General features: G+C 57.9%; 1 protein-coding gene across 1 annotated transcript in view; it reads right to left on the bottom strand.

Annotated features, from left to right (window-relative positions):
* Window positions 1-13989, bottom strand: part of LOC125613921 (protein sidekick-2-like) — a 166906-nt gene that overhangs the window by 44614 nt on the left and 108303 nt on the right. Inside the window, exon 2 of the mRNA XM_048795766.1 lies at window positions 7831-7990. Coding sequence (XP_048651723.1) covers window positions 7831-7990 — 160 coding nt within the window. The remainder of the gene's footprint in view (window positions 1-7830; window positions 7991-13989) is intronic.

Consider the following 13989-nt stretch of genomic DNA (forward strand, 5'->3'; position numbering starts at 1 on the left):
GGAATGGGGAGAGGGGGGACTGAACAGCGGAGACCACAGGTAAGTCCTGCCCCGCCATAGAGTGAGCCGGGGAGGGGCAGGAAGGGTCCTCCCTGCCTTGACTCATCGCCTGCTAGAATGTCCCCACCTCTCCTCCGATGTGGCTTCCACTCAGCGCCTGTCCACTCCCGTGTGAAGGCCACCACGTCGATGCCGTGGTTCCTAAACCAGAGTCTTCAGCTGAGACCTCTCTCCTTCTTGCTGCTGGACAGCTCCACCTGACCCCTCTCCAACACCAGAGCAAGCCTCCTGCTCTGCCAGGGCCTCCTCCTCCACCGCCTGGCCATCCCCTTCCTCCCTCCCCCACTGCCAGCGGACCCAGTCAGCCAAGCTCACCTCCTAACCATGTCGCAGGGCCACCTGTCCCTCCACCTCCACCTCACCAAGATGGCCCCACCAACTCCCTCCTGCCACCACCAACCGGCCCCTGACCGCTCTCCACCACTTCCTGCCCAGCTGCCCGAGAAAACCTTCCATCCAGTCACATCCCTTTCCTGGGAAAGACAAAGTCTTTGAGTAGCCAAAGAGCCCCCGTTGCACCTGGCCTGTCCAGCTCCTGGTGTCCACCACCCCCACATCCTTGGCCACTCTGGCCTCCTTTCAGCTGCCCCAGCCTGGCCGTGTCCCAACGTGTTGCTCCCTGGACGTGCCCTCTCCTGCCGGATCTGGCCCAGGCAGGTCAATTCCCTGGTGCTGGGCACCCCAGTGGGATCCTCTCAGCCTGTGTTTTCACAACTGGCAGCCATCGGTACTCGCTTAGGAGGTAAGGACCTCGTGCCTGGTTAGCACTGCATCAGCTGGGTCTGGTCACGGCCGCGGGCCCTGCCCTGTGTGTGGAGGTGGCCAGTGTCTCCTGCCAGCAGCACTCCTCTCACATCTAGTCCACACCCAGGGGCTCTTCTTGCTCTGTCCCAGGGCAGCATCTTCCAGGCTGTCCCCCCAGCTCCTGCTCACCACCCCTCTCCCTGCCGGAAACGTCAACGCTTGCCTGTCACCTGCCGTCACTCCTCAGCCTGGATGCAAGGCCAGCATCACCTTGCAGACTGTCCTCCTGATGGAAAGATGCTGGCATCGACTCTCATTCCTTTGCCGGGCTCCAGGCAGAAAACCTGGCACTGGTCTCTGCTCCATGGTTTTGAGCTTGGGCAGGAAACGGAAGCTGAGCCTCGGGTTCGTGCCTCCTGATCAGGGTGCTGATGGTGAGGGACCAAGAAGGGCAACCTCGATGAAAGTGGCAGCAGGGACCAGGAAGAGGCAGGTGACTGGAGTTTTTAGTGGCAGTTAATAGACATGGGGCACTTAGATCAGGACGGGGCCCAGGCTAAGCTTTGGGTAAGTCTCAGCCGTGGGTATTCTGGTGTCGTGATTAGAAGGTTGTCCAGGACCATCCCCAATAGGCTGAGGCCTGCAAGTGCATCTACTCTGTGAAACGACACATACCCCAAGGTGACACTGAGCAGGGGAGGAACGTAGGCCTGGGATGCAAAAGGTCCCCAGTGAAACCCGACTCTCCAAATGCTGCTGTGTGGCCTCAGGCAAGTTGCTGAGCCTCTGTGGAGCTGCGATTCCTAGTCACACAGCAGAGGAGCTAACTGCACCAGTGTCCCGGCTGGTTCCTGCCACACCCATCACTGGCTCAGTACCCTCTGGGAACTGCTCTCTGGGCTCTGCCTCGGCAGTGGCTCTCGCTTCTAAGGGGAGGCCAGGGAGGGCTGGAGGAGAAGCCAGTCACAGCCGCTGTTGGAGTGACCAAGTCTGCCCACGTCCCTGCCTCTGTGCCCCTCGCCAGGGCGGCCACTCACAGGAGCTTTCTTCTCTATGCAGCAGTGCCCGTGAGCTTCCAGACCCCTCAGCTCTACCTGGACGGAGTCACCTGGGCAGTGTGGCTGACCAGCTCCCACCCAGCAGGCAGCCCTGGCCTCAGCAGAGGGCCCTTGGGGCAGAAGAAGGACACCTAGTGATGGGGCAGGGACAGAGGTGCCCAATCAGGAAGCCTGAGGGTGTCTGGGCAGAAGAGAAAACGCCGGGCCTGTTGGACCTCTTGGTTCCTGTGCTTGAGCTCTGGATGACCCCAGGCAAGTTCCAGAGCTTCTCCGGCCTCGGGGTTCCTCATTTTCAGAATGAAGTGCGGCTGCGAGACCAGAGTATGTAAAGTGCCTGGCACCGCCCGGGCCTCCATAAACCTCAGCTCTCCTCGGAGCGGAGCGGGTGTGCCTGGTTACGCACGGCAAGCTGCGCACGTCCGCGTATGCGCATGCGCGAGGAGTCTACGACGCGGACCTTATTTTCTTATCTAAGTGTGAGAACAATTATGGGAGGGAGACTTAGCACGAGGGGACAAAGTCATCTGGTTGATGACCTCGCCAGGACCTGGCCACAGGGACAGGTGGTATCGTCCACCGCAGCCCTTGCTGGTGCAATAGGTGTGAACTGAGGCTGAACTGATTTAACTCCAGGGAGTGGCTCCGAGGGCGGAGGGTACCGGGTGGGAGGGCAGCGCTGACTGATGGAAGAGGCTCAGGGAAACCCAGGAGGGCCTGACCTTCATGGCTTCACGTGCGTTCTCGTTCCATGCAATCAGAAAACCGCAGACACCTACATGCGGCGCACAGGTCATAGCCGAGAGCAGCAGGCAAGACCAAAGGAATCCCGCTCCCACATGCTGGCCAACGCTCTGACCTGATCCATCCAGAGGAACGTCGTGTCCAGTCCCACCCACAGCCTGCACTCCGCGGGCACACTGTGAGGCTGTGCATCTATCTGAGGGGAGGGGCTGGCATTGGGACCAAGAGCTTTGGGAGGATCTTCCCCGGCCATGTCCCACTCTTGTAAGAAAAGGGACCTCATTTCTAAGGCTCAGTGTCACTTTATACCCAGACCCACCACTGAGTCACTTTATTTCTCACACTGAGAATTCAAGGCTGGGTTCAGAATGGATAGAGATTTGTCACCCACAAGGGTGACCCTCAGAGCACTTGCCAACTGAGGTGCTTTAGAGAGGGCTCTGGAGAGGAGCAGGGGGGCAGGGATAGGTGTGCAGCCCCAGGTGGCCAGGCGGAGGACACAGACGCGCCTGCACTGTGAGTTCTGGTGGCTTGTTAGCAGATCTGTCCCGCGATCCCCCCAAGTCACACACCCTGCGTTTGTATCCTGGTGGGTGCCATCTACTCCACATCTGGGCCCCACGTGTGTCTACGGGGCTTGAGCCACAGAATCTCACATAATCATTGCAGTGACTCCTGAGGTGGGCATTACCAAGGAACCAAAGTTGGTGATAATGCTGTCCTAGGCTGCCCTAGGTCACAGAGTTAATGGGCGGGGGTTGCACTCAGGGAGCCCAAGACCAAAGTCTCCACCCCCAACAGTGGATGAGGACCACTTGTCACTGTCACTCTACAGTCTCCTGCCCCATAGTCACATGTGGTTGATGATGGGCTACGTCTACCACAGGGGTCCCATAAGTTTACCCAGGAGCTAGAGAATTCCCATCACATAGTGATGCCATTCTTCGGACATGTCCCCAATCACTAAGCAATGTGTCACTATACTTAGATGGAATGGCTTGCCCTTGAGTGACCCACTCTCTCTTCCTCTCCCTCTCTCTCACACCCCAGATGTGTTTGGTGACAGATCCCACCAGGAATAAAGACTCTCAGACAGTGGCCCTGGACAGAAACTTCTTCCTTCAGATCCAGGGTGGGAAGCGTCGTTAGATTGAAGGCAGCACTTCTAATCTCATTTTCTCTCAACTTGCTGAGTAAATTTACCCATTTCTCTGCCTGAAATATGGACATTATCACCCTACTCCAAGCCTGGGGCGTGTAAAAGATGAAGAAGTCCTCGGAACCCCCCAGTAGCCTGGGAGCCCCAGGACACCGAGCCGGCCAACCTGCTTTGAAAGTCATTGTTCACCGTGCATTCATTTAAAAGCTGAACCTGGAGCATTTTGTTGAACCACTGGCTGAATTGGGGTTATTATGAACGTCGAAATGAATAATGGCATAAATGGGTTCAAACACGCTGAGCAAAAAATGCATACATTTGAATAAACATAAATTCAAGTGTTATTATCAGCATTCTGCCCACAATGAAACTGAGGTAAGTCACTTGCTGGAGGCCAGGGGTCTAGATGTATTGATATACATACATAAATAGGATATGCTGCGTGCTAAATAGTTATAAAGGGAGCGAGGATAGAAAGCTTTTGATGGAAGATTGACTGCTGCCGTAAAGGGAAGTGGTGATGGGAATCTAGTGGCAAATGCTATGGCAAGAATGATGCAGGTAAGCCTCACCTGTGGCTTCTACAGCCCTGGGTGGGAGGCCTAGGAGGAGTTCACTACAGAGAGAAGGAAGCCCCCCTGGGACCTTGGCAGTGGTGCAGTCTGGTGGATATGATTGTGTCCAGTGATCCAACCCAGGCTCCCCTCTCATGGGGCCACCGGATGTCAGGCACCTTCTGTTATAAAGCATAACATACACACAGCTATGGGGTACTGTTGCCAAAAAGACTGAATGTGAATCTAGTCATCAGGATATCACGGCACAAATGCACCATCATGGAAATTCGACACGACTAGCCAGACTCACAAGTATGTTGATGCCTTGCCGGGCGGGCGGGCGGGGGGGGGGCAAAAAAAAAATCCGGAGGAAGAGTTCTAGATTGAAGAAGTATAAAGGACAATGACAGATAGATAAATACAATATGTGTCCTTGATTAGCTCCTGCATCGAGCAGTGAGAACAATCCAGTGGCCACAGAGGACACTGGACTCGAGAAGGGGCTGCCGGGATAAATGGAGCCACTTGCAGAGGACTGAGTATCAGGTGGCAGTACTGCATCAGTGCTGAGTCTCCTGAGTGTGGTTCTGTGGGAGAGTGCCTTGTCCTTAGAAAATCCCACTCACAGGAAATGACAGGATGCTCACAACAAGTTCTTAAATAGTTGCGCAAAAATAGTGCATGCATATGTGTGTGCATGCGGAGAGTGGGAAAGCGAGCCACAGAGGCAACTGGTGAATGAACAAACACACACGTGGGGTCACAGCACCGCACCTGCCATTTCCTAAGATTTGTCAATTTTCAAAATGAAAGAAAGAACGAGAGAGAGAGAACATCTGTTGTGGATCACCCTGCCCCTTCCCAAACTGGGAATGGATACAGGTGGCTTCTATTTTTTACCCTTCTGTTAACGACCTTTGCTCTCCTTCCCCACCACAGGGCTGAGGTGTGGGAACGCCTGTGCCCTGGCCAATTGTGATGCGAATGACACTCCCACTGGGATTGGTCAGGGGTGACCAGAGCTGGACCAGTCAGAACCCACTGTCTGTAACTGTGATCCCAGAACTCCTCAGGTCCCTAACCTCTAAACCTAGAGGCGGGCACAGCTGAACAGCCTACAGGGAAGAGGGCCTGGCATGTCAGGTTCCAGGTTCTGAGGCCTGGGGTCCCTGGAACTGCCAAGGTTCTGAGGGCTCTGACTGCAGGAATAAATGTTGGGGGACACATTGTGGACAGTCACACAGAACAGAGGGGGGCATGTGGCACGTGTGTGTGCATGTGTGTGTGCACATATGTGCATGACAGAGCATGCTAGAGAAAGCGTGTGGGCAGTCAGAGAGGCTTTCAAGAGAAGGCACCTGGGCTGGGTGCTGCAGGAGACAGAAGGCTCTGAAAGGCGTGTTCTTCCAAGTGCAGGGGATGGGACAAAGGCGGGTGTGTCAGGAGGGTGCTACCCTGGGGCGGGGAAGTAGCAGCAGGTAAGGACAGGCCATCAGAAGCGGACCATGAAAAGTCCGGAGGCCACACTAAGGAATGCAGACCTCACCTTATGGACACAGCAAGTGTTCGATTCAAGGAACCCCCTGACCAGACCCACGTTCAGGGATGTTCAGCAACACCATCACCGCCATGCGACAGCAGCCAAGGCGCCTGTGGCAGAGGCAAAGGGATGAGTCTCCACGTGGAAGCTCGTTTATTTCTCCTGAATGACTTCCACCCAAGACAGCTATAAAATGGGATATCTGCATTCTCCCCATTGCTTTGTTTTCCAGAATCTCCAAAGCACAGTTAGCAGAAAGAGTGCTCCAGACACTTTAAGGAGGCAGTTGCAGCGATCCTCCTCCATGAGACGCAGCGTGGCACAGGGCGAGGAGCTACAGCTCGGGCGTCAGGAAACGCACATCTGATGCCTGCTCAGCAATCTGACCTGGGTGGGGGGTCTTTAATTTCTTTACAGGTTGGCTCACCTGTAAAATGCAGAGGAGAACTGACCCTGGTCATTGGTTGTGGGCAGGATTAAATGACACAGGCGCAGGGCATGCAGAATGCCTCCCTATGAGATTCCCTTTCATTGACAGTGACGATGATCACTGCCAACAGTTGGATCCTGACCACTAACTGGACACCTCCAGGGGCAAGAGCCAACTGTTTCCAAAGGTGGCCCGGCCCGCTCCACGGGTGAGCAAGACCATGCTTCAGCTGCGCTGGACCCTGCTCCTGCCTGGTACCCACCCTCCTCGTGTGGTGGCAGTTTAGGGCACCGAGGGAGGAGCCCTGACCCAGATACAGAGCAGATGCTCCTCCCCTGGGATCCTGCTCCGGTTCCCTGTCAGAAGTCAAGGGCGGGCGGGGAGGCCCTGCACGGCCACCATCTGCAAGCTCTTGGTTGTCCACCAAGCACGTCCACCACCCAGGAGGATGAGAGGTTCTCCAGAGACTGTCAACTGCCCCAGGAGTACCAGGCTGCGGTCAGGAGCAGCTCTGAATCTCCGGCTGAAAACCATCGCGGAGGCTGCTGGGAGGCCCCTCTGGTCACTTATGTGTTCCCTGGAGAAATAGGCCGAGAGCAGCCAGCACGGAAGGGTCCCTTGCTGTCCGGTCCAGGTGCCCTGCAGGAGGGGAGGACTGTCCTTCCCTCCTTTCCTGCTCCCTTCTTGGCCAATGTGGCCACACCACACCAGCCAATTCAGCCCAGGGCCAGGGTAGGTGGACTTGGGGGGGGGTCACCCCAACTCTGACTCTCCTGCTTCATAAAGGGAAAGGCTGGCTCTCTGGGAAGGACAGCCCCGTCAGCAATTAGACCCCCTCCTCTCATTTGCATTCCTGTCCCAGCAGCAGATCTGTATCAACATCCCCAGGGCAAGACAATCTTGTTTCCCCAACAAAACCGATTATGCACATCAGGCCCGGGGATTAATCACCAGCCACCGAGATGGGAGGATCAGGGTAAGAGGGAGAGAGGCCACATCCCTGCTGAGTAGGGCCAGCGGCCAGCTGGGGCCAGGCCGGGTTGGGGGCTGCCTCCCTCACCCTGGTGCAGGAAACCCAGCCTGCCCCCCCCCCCACTTGGCCGTGTGCTGAGCCCAGTGCTCCAGAGTCTGGGCATAAGTAAGGAGTGAAAAGTCCTGAGTGGGCCACCTCCATGCACCACCCAAATTGTCCCCAAATAGAAGGTGCCACCACCCCTTCTGACCCCCAGTTGCTGCATGTTCCTCGCCCCCTGCCCCCAGACCCAGGCCCCACCAACAGAGCCAACAGGGCATTTCCTAGAGGGCTGACTAGCGCCAGGCCACAGCCACAGCTGCTGTAGTAGACCCCCCCACGGTCACCTCTGTCCCTGTCCACTCTGGTATGGGCAGCACCATGGCCCGCACCCAGCCAGCCTCTGCCAGGCGGAGCAGGGCAGGTGTCTCACCCCAGGGCTGGATGGGAGCCTATGGCCCGGCCCCGCCCTCAGTGCCCCTCAGGACAGGACAGACGGCTGTCTGTGGGGGGGAGGGGCGTGTCTTGCCTGTACTCCAGGGAGAACCTGGTCAGCTCCCTGCTGTTGTGGAGCCACTTGAACTCCAGGGGCCAGCTGCCCTCGGCCATGCACGTGAGCACCAGGCGGTTCCCCTCCAGGTGCACCTGTGTCCGCACGGGCTCCGTCTTGAAGTACGGCGGCACGTCATCTGCGGGAGACAGGGACACAAAGGCACAGATTACCACGGGCTCAGCCACGCGCCTGGACCGTTGAGAACCCCCGCACCCTCTGCCTCCTGGACAGAAGGAAGGAGGGACACTGGCTACACCTAGAGATGGCAGTTTTCCCCAGGAGAACAGGGAGGTGGGTGACAGCCCTGCGAGTGGCGGAGCCTGTACTACTCCGCAAGTCTGGGCAGCCCCTAAAGTCATCGAGGGCAGAGTCTGTCCAATGGCCCCTTCCACCACCAGGTGGCCTGGGCTGTGGGTGTGAGGCCAAGGGGTCACCACAGAGCTACCCCCACCGGGTGCAGCCCAGCAGAGCCCGAGCCCCCACGGCTGCCACACTGAGACCGTGTGCTCGGGACCTGGACCTGCAGAGGCTACGAAGGCTCACGGCCTCCAGGGCCAGGGGGGGTCTCTGCCCAAATGGCCAGTGGGGGAAGACAGAAGTGGAAGGGGACGAGGGGTAGGAGAGATAAGGTGAAAGAAGCGGAGAAGACCCCTGCCCTTGGGCGTGGCATGGCGGAGACAGGAGTGGCCTCTGGTAATGATCTTGACGGGTGTGTGGCCCTTTGGTGAGTCCCGGCTATTCTGGGGACTCTGCCACGTGCCCATCTAATTCCCATGGCAACCCCATGACCATGTTAAGGCACTGAGGGGTTAGAAGCCTGCCCAAGGCCGTGGGCGGGGAGGCCGGAGCTGAGCCCTGGACCTTGAGTCGCTCACGGCTGAGGAGGCTGGGACAGCATGGGAGGAGAAGGTGGGTACCAATGAGAACCCAGGGACCCAACGAGTGCCTCCAGGCCTGGCATGTGACAGCCTGAGGACGAGAGTTCCAGAAGCAGTCTCCACAGTTCATCCCGTGAGCAACCACTGTGCACCAAGCACCCGCCGCAGACCGCTAAGTGGCAGACCAGGGATTGGACTTCCCAGAGGGCAGGCCTGTGCCTCCCATGGGTCCCACACACCAGGGCCACGAGGAAGCGCTGGCAGGGCTTCCCTGGGGGCATCCTGACCTCCAGGCCCGTGTCAGGGGTCTTGGCACCGGGGCCCTGTGCCTGCTTTCCGCGTCCCAGCTGAGCGGGTGGGCAAGTCCTGCACGTCTGAGCCTCAGTTTCCCTCCGTGGACAGGGGAGAGAAGGAGCTGCCGAGGGACTGAGTGAGTCGGTGACGTGCCACGGCTGGTCCCAGGCCCGCCGGGGGCAGGTGCTTGGGAAGGGCCACTTCTCCCCTGAACGTGGGGGTGTCCCTGGCAGGTCCAGGGCCAGCGTTCTTGATACCGCAGTGCCCCAGGCACACCTTGATCAGAGGAGGCTCCCCCGGGAGCCCAAGGGTGCAGAACCGCCAGACAGTCCTATGGTGGCCTAATAAGGGTGACCCAGAGGGACGAGCAGGAAGGGGTCGGGGTGGCGGGCTGGAGAGGGGCCAGGGCGCGGCCCAGGCTGAGGCCCGGTGTCCTGGACCCCAGGGCTGCTCTTCCCTCCCCATATCAACACGTGGGCGTCTGTGCTCCTGGGACAGCTCAGCCCTGGCTTCCCTGGGCTTCAGCTCAGATTCAGCGCTCAGCACGGGCGGCCGTGCACATCTGGGGCCATTCGGCTTCCCCTGCTGGGTGGCACCCCCAGGCCTGGCCCCCACTCCACACCCAGGGGCTTCTGTGTGTGACCTGCCACGGCTGGGACAGGGGCTCTTCCATGGATCCGACCCTCCCTGTGGGGCCACCGGAGTCCAAACCCAAGGGCGGGCTGTAGGTGGCCCCCGGCCCCTCCGCTGGCCTCCCTGGTGACCATGTGGTAAGGCCCGGGGCATCTCTCTGTGCTTCCTCATGCACGACTGTCACTTGAGCACACTTCAGCAGGCCAGCTGAAGAGGCACCTGCCCAGAGTGCAGACCCCGAGGGGTGACGGCCCTCTGCTGGCCCCCGTGCCTCTGGGTCCTGGCCCACCTCTGGCCTCGTTGGGAGGCCCTGGGCCGCCCTTTGCCAAGGAGAGGGACCCGCGCCTTGGAGGCCGCCCGCTCGGCTCTGGGCTTAACAAACGGGCACATTCTCCCTTCAAAGGCGCATTCATATTCTCCCGCAGTTTTAAAGGGTCTTTTGAATCGCGGTTTTAAAAACCCTCTGTTCGCAGCTGTCATTGCTGGTTTGTTTTAAAACAATAACATTCCTGACCCGGAGTGATGGCTAAATCCCTCCCTTCCACGCGGGGCTGACTCCCAGCCAGAACCCCAGAGGGCGGGCGGGCGCGGACCTGCACACGCCTGGGCACGCACACCCCACACCCCCTCCTCCACGGCCTGCTCAGGGGCCCTTGGCTCCAGGTCTGCGGTTGCTGTTCATTCCTGGGCCTGGGGGTGGGAGCCGGCAGCCTGCACCCGTGACTTGTGCTTGGATGGGCTGATCCAGCTGCTGCTGAGACAATGGCTCCGGGAGCGAAGGGAGGGGAGACCCTGCCTGAGTCCTGCTGGGCAGCAGGCCTGCTCCCCGTCCCTCCTCCCTCCCTTGTCCTCCCAACACAGCGGCACCCAGTGACCAGGCCCCTCCCCTCCCCACCATGCTCCCTGGGTAAGGGGATCCTGGGGGAGGCCTCACCCAGGGCACAGGGAGTCCCACCAGCCAGTGTCCTCCACGGGCCTGCGCCCATCTGAAAGCAGCAGACCCCAGGGACCTGGCTGTGCGCTGTGGGAGGAAGGACAGGCAGGGGGAGAGGGGACGCTGTGGGGCAGCAGAGTGTGTGTGTGTGTGTGTGTGTGTGTGCATCTGTCTCTGCAGGAGCAGATTTCTGTGCTATGAGTGCACAGGAAGGTTCAAATCATTGACTTTGAGAAAGTCACTGAACCACGACACCTCAGTTTCCTTAGTTGCAAATTAGGGATAGTTTTTTTTTGTGAAATTAATTAATTAATAAGCACAAAGTCCTTAGAATAGAGCCTGGCACATCCTGAAGAAGGGGTAGCCATTGTTACCATTGCTTATATATGTGGATGGTCAGATTACCCTGGTGAGAAGACCTCACACTCCATTAGCAGGAATCAGAAACTCCTCTCTTTATCTTAGGGGGGTCCAGTACGCAACCTTTGCAACTGTACATAACAGCACTGTTAGCCACTTTCACCCTCTCAGTGGGAAGGGAATAACTGTGCATAGAGGAGAATTGTGGATAGAAAGAATCCACTGTGTAAGGATGTCAGTCTCTTAAATTCTTACTCATTTCAAATGTGTATGCATACACACATACTCACTTTTTTTTTAAAACACTATACAAAGTGGTTCTAATGTTCACAGGAAGAACAAACACCACACAAGAGTAGTCAAGAAATATCAGAAAAGGCGTGGCCAGCGGGGCAGACTAGACTAGTACAGAAGCTGGACTATATTATAAAGCTGCAAGGATTAAAACTGTAGTCTTTTTTTTAAAAAAAGATTTTGTCTTAGTTGTATTTGGAAACAATACCTTTATTTTATTTATTTGTTTTTACGTGGTGCTGAGGATCGAACCCAGCACCTCGCACGTGGGAGACGAGCGCTCTGCCTCTGAGCCACAACCCCAGCCCCAGATCTGCAGTCTTTAAGAAGAGACCAACAAGGAGTCTGGGAGTCCAGAAATAAGCCCAGATACATACCGAGGTTTTTAATATAGGAAGAAAGCAGAATTTCAAATCCGTGAGGAAAAGATCAATTATTCAACAAATGGTTTTGGAACCTCAAGAAAAAACCATTTGGGAATAAAAAATAAAGTTGAATCTCCCCCTCACGCTGTACCTCGAAATAAATGCTAGAAGAATCGATGTTTTAAACATGAAAATGAAATTCTAAAAGAACGAGGGGAGAAAAAAAAAATCACAGGAGTTTAAAACCACACGATGCTGGCGAAGAGAGGCACCCACCAAGTACTTTCCTGGTCCCGCGGGCGACACGCGGCCAGGGGACAGATGGATGCCTTCCAGGGCGCAGAACTCTGCGCGGGAGGGAGGGGACCCGCAGACGCAGAGGCGACAGGTGATAAACTGGGAAAGGGATTTGCAACCCTTATCACGGCAAAGAGCTAATTTTCCTGATGTAAAAAATGTCCCCACAAATCAATAAGAGAAAGATCAGCCAATAGAAAAATGGGCAGAGGACGTGGACGGCCGGAGGGAAGGGTCACGGGCGACTCTGGGACACGGCAGAGGCCCTCCTGTGATACCAGGAAGCTGCAGGACGGCTCAGTAAGATCGTCTGTCCCTCTCGCTTTGTGAGCGTGGGACACCTGCGACTGGCCGCCCGCAGAAGACAGGGCAGGCTGGCACACGGCCTCCTGGGGCCGCAGCCTGGCACAGAGGCCAATCTGGAGATTCCATCAAATCCAGGAACGCACACGCCTCCCTGTCCATCGGCGCCTCAAGGGACCCGCCCTCCATGGACACTGTGCCCGTGTGACATGGCCACTCTTCCCAGCCGGACGGCTGTGACGGCCGGCCATGGGAAACGACCTGGATGTCTGTCAAGGTTAAAGAAGGACAGTCCCTCTAGCTGGAGGGCTCTCGGCAGCTGGCAGTGAGGGCCTGCTCCCTAGAACTCTGCTAAGTGAAATGCAGGCTGCAGGGGGAGTCCGCCAGGTAGGGAGGCCCGTGTGTTGGCCCAGGTACAGGCTCTTCCTGGGGGTGAGGCTTGGGGGAGACTGGGTGGCCGGGGCAGCGGTGCGAGGGTGTGGCCTCTCTGGTCCTTTGACTGGCCTGTCTTTGCGTTGGTGTCTATAAGGTGGATCACAGTATGAGGCCCCGGGTTGCCATCAGGTCTGTGCACACATGTGCCCGTGTATGAGAGGGCAGTCACGGGGCTGCCCTGCTGGGACAGGGGAAGGACAGGCCCTCTGTGTGATGTGGGGAGTCCACACCTCAGAGGCTGAGCCCCTTGAATGAAGAGCTGCCTTCCCGGGCGGGCAAGAGGCTTCAGCCCAGGGCTTCCTTCTATTCTCCTGTAACAGGTCAGGGGACCCCGATGGCTGTTTTTCCCTTGATATGTCCACTAAGTGCCCCCATTGTCACCCTAGACTCTAGGCTCCAGGCGAAATCGTCCCATGCAAAAACTAAACTCCAGCTTCTCCCTCCCTCCAGCTCCCTGCAAAATAACGTTCTTTCTTCAGAGAGGACAGGCTCCCCGCATCCCACCCTCCAGCGGGTCTGACTCCTCAGCCAGCCCGGGAACCGAGCCACGCCTGCCCCTGAACTGTGACCTCTGCCACACTCCACCTGTGGAGCTTCCTACCCGCAGAGCACTTCATGTCCACCGTGTCCACGGTCACAAGGCCGTCTCGTGGCCAGGACTGTACCTGCCTATTATTATGAGGACACATGCTCAGAAGGTTCTGCTAGTGGACGCCCCACGGGGTGGCCCAGGTCTGGCGGAGCCCCGAGCCCCAGAGCTCTCTGTGGCGGAGACAGGATTCGCGGGGTTTCACCCTTTGCACTGACCTGCGAGGCGCTCAGGGTGGGTGCGGAGGAGCAGGTGGAGACGCCTGGGAGAGGAGGAGAGTGCCTGGTACAGACGCGGGCGTGGGTCCCAGGCTGGGGCTTCCTGGAAGAGGAGGCTGAGCTGGGGCCCCCACCACAGCTCTGCCTGCGCCGTGAGCCTCCTGGATCCTCCCTTTTCCAGGCTCTGGCGCGAAGGCCCCGGAGGGAGATCCGCAGGGTTGAAGTCCAGGCCTCCGCAGCTGAGGTAGATCCACCTGCTGTGCCCTGCCTGTCCTCTCAGTAACCAGATGGCAACCCTGCCCCAGGGGCGGCCCCAAGGCTCCAAGGAGCTCAGGAGCTCACCTCCAGGGCACCCCAGGCACCAACCAAACCTCTGTGGTTGGCACCCCGTGGCGTGACCCCGAGGGCGGGGCTATCTGACCTGTCCCCCATTTCCTGCAGCTCAGAGCCACCCGCTTCAGGAGCTCAGAGTGTCCCGAGGGCCCAGGGAGAGCTTCCGAGTGCAGCTTCCTCAGGGCCATGCCAGGGTGGCCCA

Source organism: Marmota marmota, unplaced genomic scaffold, assembly GCF_001458135.2.
Source record: "Marmota marmota marmota unplaced genomic scaffold, marMar, whole genome shotgun sequence".
NCBI lineage: Eukaryota > Metazoa > Chordata > Mammalia > Rodentia > Sciuridae > Marmota > Marmota marmota.